Source organism: Anopheles bellator, chromosome 1 (assembly GCF_943735745.2).
Source record: "Anopheles bellator chromosome 1, idAnoBellAS_SP24_06.2, whole genome shotgun sequence".
Classification (NCBI taxonomy): Eukaryota; Metazoa; Arthropoda; class Insecta; order Diptera; family Culicidae; genus Anopheles; species Anopheles bellator.
In genome coordinates this window covers 56,618,881-56,626,794 of record NC_071285.1, presented here as the reverse complement: position 1 = coordinate 56,626,794, position 7,914 = coordinate 56,618,881, and the positions used below count along the sequence as shown (strand labels likewise).

Here is a 7,914-nt window from a genome sequence, read left to right as displayed (position 1 = left end):
CATGAACGTTGCAAGGGTCGCTCACGCGAGCGCTCTGACTTTTAACAAAATGTTGTTGTTCTTCTTGCAGAGTATGGCTACGTTTCCAGCTGGCCCATTCTCGATCGTAAACTGGGCTCCGTCTCGGCGGTAGCGATCGACGGTGCCACTGGAAGTGTGGTGATCTTCCACCGTGGCTCACACGTCTGGGGACCGGCTTCGTTCGATTTGGACGACAATTTTCTGAACGCAACCGCTGGTCCAATCACTCAGCACACCGTCCTAGCGTTTAACCGGACTACCGGCAGCCTGCTGCAGGAATGGGGTGAAAATATGTACGAATCGGCCATCGGTGGATGGTAGCACCCTCGACTCACTTGTTCTCCTTCTTCAGCTTCTATATGCCGCACGGATTGACGATCGATCACGAGCAGAACTACTGGCTCACGGATGTGGCGCTACATCAGGTGTTTAAATTCAACGTGGCGCATTCGACCAAGGAACCCGTGCTTACGCTAGGGCAGCGCTTTCAGCACGGTAACGATCTGTACCACTTTTGTAAACCAACTTCGGTGGCGGTGCTAGCGAGTGGGGAGTTCTTCGTGGCCGACGGGTACTGCAACGGGCGGATTGTGAAGTACACGCCCGACGGTATACCGATATTGTCGTGGGGACGGAATTCGTTCGTGCTCACGCGCCAATTCAACCTACCGGATGGTCCGGTTCCGGAAAGTTACTTTGCAATTCCGCACGCCCTAACGCTCGTTCCCGATCGGGCATTGCTCTGCGTGGCGGACCGAGAGCAGGGTCGCGTGCAGTGTTTCCACACGGCCAACGGTACCTTCCACTCGCAGTTTAGTGATCCTGAAATCGGTACGCGTCTGTTTAGCGTCAAGTACGTGGCGCAGAACGGTGGTCTTTTGTACATCATCAATGGGCCGCAGTTTACCCTCGATCGTAAGCCGATCGTTGGGACGATCCTAGCGATGGGCAGTGGCCGTTTGGTGGGTCACTTTCGGCCCGATAACATGGGCCACGCTTTCAGTAACCCTCACGAGCTGGCCGTTACGGACGATGGTGCAGAAGTGTACGTAGCCGAGCTGGATCCTCAGATGGTACACAAATTTCGAAGGATCACGTCGCCAACGACCGTCACGCTACCGACGACGACGGTGGAGGCACTCCAAGAGCAACACGCCAGTGCTGCGCTACAGAGCCAAGCCAAACCAGAGCAGACCATTCGAAGCCCGGTGGCCGAGGTTACCAGCAGTGCACTAACAGTCGGTACGATCGGAGTGTTTTCAATCGTAAGCACGCTGCTGGTGACGAGCTTTTTAGTGATGCTGCTGTCGCGCGTCATCTGTTTCCGAAACGGACCCGATCGGACGGATGAGGTTGCATTGCAGAATATGAACGAGGAGATTTGAAGCCGAACGTGTGCAGTGCAATACTTACAGTGCGATCTGTGATCTTGGACAGACTGTGGAGTAAAGGGCGAGTAATTAACTTATTGACCATTCCTGCCGTCTAACAATAATTAACGACGTTTTTAGTTGTATCAAAGATCTATATATTTAAAATAAACTCAGCTTGCTGAAAGCAAATGACAAATGTGCTCTTGATCGATGATAAACCGTGAGCGCGATCACTTGAAGGCAGTGATGGAATGGTTGCGTGGAGAGGCTCTCGGGTCGAATAGCACACCAATTTTGGCGTTAACACCTGTGGACGAAAGTAACGTGTTAAAGAACAAAATAGATCAACCATTGCCGTTCTCCAGCCAGCACCTTTCTCGAGGAGGAACAGCCAGCGATCGTACAGGATGAGACTTTCCAGGAGGGGTGCAAACATGAGCCGCAACGTGTAAAACTTCACAACCTCTTCCCAGCGCTCCAAACGGTGGCGCACTTCGGGCGAATGTATCTCGTCGCTCGGCACCGTCAGATCCAATCCGTCGACTGCTCGCCAACAGTACTGTTCGAAGGAAACTTCGGCCGCCTTAATGCCTCCCCTCAGCCCAGAATGCTTCAGTTCCGGCCGAAGGAGCACGATAATGCATTCGATAGCTGCCCGGTAAGCGTGTATCTTTAGCTCTTGATAATTTCCCTCCAGTAGCCTATCGTTGTACTGTTCGTTGGCGTGGCAAGCGATCTCTCTTGCCTGGTAGCTCAGCGAGAGGTGCGTTTTGCGACCGAAGTCACTCAACGGAAATCCGTAATCGACCTTTGTTTGCCCAGAGGAACCTCCCCAAGCGCATGATAATTTCATGTAACAGCAGCATACTAGCTGCACCGAGACACAGTGCCGGCAAGCAAGGAACAGCCGCAGCAGCGAGGGTGCCAAGTCGCCGCAGGGATGAAGACCGACCAGGCCAAACTGAAACTCGTCGCCATCACGAACGTTGAGCGCCGTGCGCAGCATCCGAACGAACCGACCCGGCTCGATATGCTCCAGATCGACTGTTTGATGTACGTGGACAGGGTGTGTCAATGTGTCCGTTAGTTTTGGTTCTATTTTGACTAACCTCTTCCACAGTTCCACATCTTTCGCTCTGAAAATAAAACGACGATTGATCGTTACCGTGGTGCGCTAGTGATTGTAGATTACCAAATACCTTGCGGCCTGCACAAACGTGCCGTTCTGTTCGATGCAACACACGCGAAGTCCGTACCCGTAAGCTAACGCCCGGGCCAGATTGCCCTGTCCCGAACCAATATCGACTAATGCGTTGCAGCGACGGTTGCCTTTTTCTTGCCGGCAGCTGGCAGCAAACTCTTCAATCTCGTGACGCTTTTTCAGCTTGACGGATTTTCTAAACAGTGCCGCTTGCCGGTGGAAGACGCATTCGGCACCGGCATCAGCCACGGCCGCCCGGGGTGTCTGCCGCCGCCTGGGAAGTTCTAAACGGTGAAACAACGATCTTAGAGCGAGCATCGCCAATGGCCAGACCGTTACCTCGGTGTGCCTGCCATCCGAACGGAGCAGCTCAGGTAGCTGCCGTATGGAAACGCCAGCCAAACATTGTGCCCAGCTGGCGGGCAAATTGGACCAGTGGTTCTCCTGGAAGAAATCCTACAAACGGGACGGCATTATTCGGTTAACAGACGGGAGAAGCAAACGGATGGGTGTGTTTTCTCGTACCACTATGTACGCATCGACGATCCATTCGTAAACGGTCACTATTTTCCGTATTTCGTTAATTTTCTGTTTCAATTCGGCCTGCAAACTCATTGTTGGTCCATTGTTGTCGCGCCGGCGGAATGTTTTTGTTTTGACAGATTTCACAGGGTGCTTAGAAAAGCGCATGTAGCAAACGTAGGCATTGCTTGACAGCTAGTTGGAACAGCTAGTGCGCTCTGTTGCTCTACCGGAGACAGAGAGCGCTGAGTTTGACATTCGCAGCACCAACGGAATGTCGGCGGCATTCTCTTCACACACGATTCACAAGTCCGTTCGAAGAAGGAAGGAAATTCGCGCCCGGAACGGGAAAACCAAAACATTGTGTGCCTATTCTCGAGTATCGGTTTCCACGGTCAATCCCGTCATCCCGTCATCCCGTCTGTCCGCGTGTGGTGGTGGGCCAGCGCAGCAGCCTCAGTGATCGCCACCCAGCCCCCCACTGGAGCAGTGGGGCCTCCGGTTGTGTCTTTGCGTCAGAGAGTTCGATTCCTCGTGTCGTTGCGCAAATAAACGGGGCCCAGAATTTGACAGCATCTCGCGCCCGCGGCACAACTCGTCGGTGGCGCTAATCCATCATAATTTGTGTGTCCCGTGAGACCCGGCGGCCCCGTCGTCGTGGACCCCCCCACTGCGTCAGCTGATAGTGCGATGATGGCGGTGCGTTCTTTCGCGCGGAAGCGGGTGCTGAGATCGACACGATAGCCGATTGTGCGTGGCGCTAGGGAAACGTGCTCTCAGGGGCCATTCGCATAACAACAGACCGTTGTTTGTCCGCTCCGCTTCGCCCCGTGCGATCGGGGGTTGTTTTGATGAAGAGCATTGCGTGAACTGAGTTTGCCGTGGACCTCTAGATAGCACACCATCGTGACCGACACAGACAGACGCACGCAGTGGGCCGTACGAGAGACGACGTGGGCATTCGGTGGTCGGCGCTGGCGAGAGGAAGGAAACGGAGCTAGTGATAATTGATAGCGACTTCACGACGGCGCGACGACGTCGTTGTCCGACGTCTTTGTCGCGCGTGTGTTTGTTTGTGTGCTAAGCCTCCTCCTCGAAGGGAGGCTGAAGATCCGACCGAGAGTGTGCGTAGCGCGCAGGCGAGAACGGAACGGTTTAATTGATAGTGGGCCGGAGTGCGAGCTTTGCCGCGATTTATGCGTGCGATCGTACCCGTGGGCGCGTGTATGTGTTCCACGCGAGGGCAACAAACCAAAAGGATGCTGAGTGAGTAGCGAGGCGAAACAGTGAGAAGATAGTGAGATATGCACCGCTGATCCTGAAGCGGATTTTGTACGAGAAAGAGCACTTTTGAGGTAAGTAGTAAAAGTTAATACGACTTCATTCCGGAATTGCGGGGTCATTTTTGCGATTTGCAATCATTTAATGGGAGTAAATTAAAATAATGCATTAAATTGGAGTCGCCGATACGTGTGTCGATTAATTTGTGACGATTGAGAGAACACGTTTTTGCACACCGGGCCGTGTACGTTTGTGGTCGCAGCGCGCAGGTCCCTCTGCCGCCCGCAATTACCAGCACGTGTATGTATGCGCTGTGCTTCGCTCCGAGTGTGTGGGACGTTCGTCCTTCTCTGGTCTGGCTTTTCCCACGTTGACACCGTGGTCCCATTTTCCGGTGGGAGCAAGAAAGGGCGGCCGAAACCACGAATTGCCAAAAAAAACCGGGCGCACTTTGTAGATAGAAATGCTCAAAGAGCGCACAACATTCACACTATATGCGCATACTTGTTGCTTCCCGCCATTTAGAAGTTAGCATCTCTCGGTTGCTGCGATACAGCAGTAGCCGCCGCCACCGTTGATTGGTTGTTGTTGAACGACGAGACCTTGTGCGCGGCGCTCTCTATCGTTCAAGTTGCTGGGTTGGCGTTTTTTTTTGCTTTCGCTTTTCTTCGATTTCCTTACCAGCACGCGCGTGTGTTTGTGTGGGGGGTGGTGTGGGCTGGGTTTGGGGCGCAAGAACCGTTTAGGAAGCCAAACGAACCACTCGCTCTATCTCTAACGTCACGCCGTCCGTCGACACCCGGTCGGTCCGTCACCATAGTGAGCATGTTTCAAGGCCGTTAGTTGCTTGGATACTTTTCCTTCTTTTTCGCCCTTCGCCTCCCTCTCTCTCTCTCTCGCTCACTCTCTTCGCATGCTGTCTATTGTTCCCTAGAGCTTTCGTTGTTGCGTTTCTGTTTCCGTGTCAAGACCGTGCCGTCCAACCCAAGTAAAGGGCTGTTCCGTGATCGTCCTCACTCTCCTGGGGATCCTCGTGGCTCCGAAGCCTTACGACGGCGACGACGGTGGCGGTTGGATGGTGTACGGAAGTAGGGGGAAGGCCAAATTAATTTACTCCGCTTCCGCCGTAGTGTATCGCCGAGCGGAAAGGCCAGCCTAATGTTTTCGGCAACAGCCTAGAGCTGCTTGCTAGAGACGGCTGCACACGTGTTATTTGGCGTAATTACAGCAGTCTGTCAGCAAAGCATTACTCGCTCATCTCGTACTTCACACCACCTTCCCCCCGGGAGCCACGGCACGGCGACGTTGCAGGAGATCACGCACCACAGATCTCGGTATCAAATGAGTCGAACGAAGTAATGCCCCATCACAAACCACACATGGCGAGTCCCTGCGGGAGCCATCCCGAGAGAGCCTTGCCTTGTTGACGCATGCAGCCTGCTCGGATGTTTGTACGAAAGGTTCATTTTCTCCGTTCCGAGATACAGAGTGTGGCAAGAAAATTCGGCCAAGTCGAAGCCTTCACAGCAAAACTTCAACCATATTTTGTGAATCGGTTTTAATCGGTTTAGATCAAAGTAACCGTCTCCGAATTCGATGCAGCGACCCAATGGCGTTTCAAATAGAGTCGTAACTTTGGACGGGATTTATTTGATGGAATTCAATTACATGGTTTGTAAGGTTTATCTTCGAAAGGAACTATCGCGAGACAGAGTATAATGCTCCGCTCTCTTGCAGGTTGTAAATTTACACCTAACTAGTTAACCCACTTACCCAGTGTGTCCTCTTTATCTGCTGTCTTGGTTTTTTTTTGTTAATTAATGACCTCATATATTGGTTTAAGGTCACATTTGCCATTCAAATTCATACCGTCGACGGCGCCGCGACTCGAACTCGAATTTTAAAGTTTGTGCGATAAATACATAATCATGACCCCAGCGAGAGAGAGAGCGAGAGAGGGAAAGCGAGAGTGAGAGTGATGATACTTTGCCTGAAAGTTATTCAACCTGGGGAGGAAAAAGATGATTTTTCTCTTTGCCAGGTTGTTATAGTTTCGCCTGTCGCCTTTTGTCAGCTAGAACTGCGTAAACCAGTTCCACGCGCAAGCGGCACGACGCTTCTCTGCTTCTCCCCTACTGCCTAGAGGAACCGACGGCCAGGTTGAGACAGGTTTGACTCCAGCAACCGAAGGATCGACGGATCGATTCGATTCGCTTCTACCGGTCACCGGCACGCGGAGATTGATGGGAGGTCCACCGTCCGCAGGTCCACGCTTAATAGAGTGCGTAGCCGTCCCCGCGGTCCATTGCACTGTTCGCCGTTCTTGAAGAAGGTCCCTGAAGGTGTACGCTCTCTCTTTCTCTCTCCCATCGGCCCCTTTTTGGGATGTTTTATGCTCGATTGCCAACTCATTACTCTCCGCGCGGCGCCGGCCACTTCGCGGAGAATGCGCGCCGCCGCACCCTGTGCTAATGATCGATGATGGATAGGGCAGGATAACATCCAATCCGGTCAGGTCCATTCCCCTTTCGGTCGGTCGGTCGGCCGGGGAGCATTCTTGTGCAAAGTGCAAAATCACGAGCGGCGGTCCGCTCGAGCATGGAATATGATCGAGAACGCAGCATAACGCCGTCGTTGACCTCTCTCGCCGGGGCTCGCCCCGGGTGCTAGCCGACACAGCGCAGCTAGATAAGCCTTTGCGGTGAACGAGCAGTCGACCGGTGTCCGGTGGTGTGCCGGTTTAACTTGTTGCTGGTGTCCCGACCGGACTTCAAGGCTTTTGTAGTTGGAGTCCTTCGCATCTCTCTCTCTTTTAGCATTGCTGGGCAGCTTTTTCGCCACTTGTTCCATGCCATCCACGAGGCGCTCCAAGAATGTTGCCCTTTTTTGGGACTCAGTTTATTAGGTCCCACCCGTGATAAGGTCCTCCGTTTTTTCGGTGGCAGATGGATAACAAACTTTCATTTACCGCCCGTGAAAGGTGCTTTAATAGAAGGGGTCTCTTTGCTTCCGACACAGCTTTCAGTTCACCTTTCGAGGGTCCCTTTACCCTCGGGAAACTCGTATTTCTCGGGAATTTTTCTTGCCCCTCCGAACGGCGTAACGTGGCGTGACGTATGGCACTATCCCTTTTCCCATTTTTCGGGTGCTCGGCCGTATGCCACCCAACGAAAGTGAAAGTGTGCAGGAATCTTCAAAGGGTTCATTGGGCTTCGTTTCGAGTTTTTTTGTTGCTGTCACTGATTGCCCCAAGGACCACGGCCTAACACTAAAAGCCTGGCCCCGGGTCAGGTCGTGGAGCCTGCGGGGGTTAATTGTTGTTTTGTGGGGGGAAAATTGGGAAATTCGCCAACCGAGACAGAGCGATGTCTCGGACTTTCAAATTCCATCCCGTCCGCTTCGGCACTTTTGCTTCAGACGCGGGCGCGCGCAAAGTGCGTTTGTTACGAAACGCCGTCGAATGTGTGTGCCAGAAACAAAAACCGCTAACGGGGGGGGGGGGGGGGGGGGGGGGGG

The 7,914-nt window shown here is 53.1% G+C and overlaps 2 protein-coding genes across 2 annotated transcripts in view; one reads left to right on the top strand and one right to left on the bottom strand.

Moving 5' to 3' along the window:
• LOC131216647 (peptidyl-alpha-hydroxyglycine alpha-amidating lyase 1) overlaps positions 1 to 1,406 on the top strand; it is a 1,924-nt gene extending 518 nt beyond the window's left edge. The window contains exons 2-3 of the mRNA XM_058211196.1: positions 71 to 314; positions 374 to 1,406. Of these exons, the coding sequence (XP_058067179.1) occupies positions 71 to 314; positions 374 to 1,406 (1,277 nt within the window). The remainder of the gene's footprint in view (positions 1 to 70; positions 315 to 373) is intronic.
• Positions 1,407 to 2,247: 841 nt separating this feature from the next.
• LOC131216536 (methyltransferase-like protein 25B) lies at positions 2,248 to 3,228 on the bottom strand. The gene is made up of 4 exons (XM_058211046.1): positions 3,121 to 3,228; positions 2,594 to 3,051; positions 2,504 to 2,530; positions 2,248 to 2,438 (listed from the first exon to the last, which is right to left on the bottom strand). Exons 1-4 carry the CDS (start codon positions 3,208 to 3,210, stop codon positions 2,372 to 2,374), a joined length of 642 nt encoding a protein of 213 aa, XP_058067029.1. The 5' UTR covers positions 3,211 to 3,228; the 3' UTR covers positions 2,248 to 2,371.
• Positions 3,229 to 7,914: the final 4,686 nt, after the last annotated feature.

Coding starts and splice junctions, on each gene's coding strand:
- LOC131216536 (XM_058211046.1), bottom strand. CDS start 3,210: ATGAGTTTGCAGGCCGAATTGAAACAGAAAATTAACGAAATACGGAAA. Junction 3,052..3,120: donor TCGTCGATGCGTACATAGTG/GTACGAGAAAAC, acceptor TCCCGTTTGTAG/GATTTCTTCCAGGAGAACCA. Junction 2,531..2,593: donor ACGTTTGTGCAGGCCGCAAG/GTATTTGGTAAT, acceptor TTTTATTTTCAG/AGCGAAAGATGTGGAACTGT.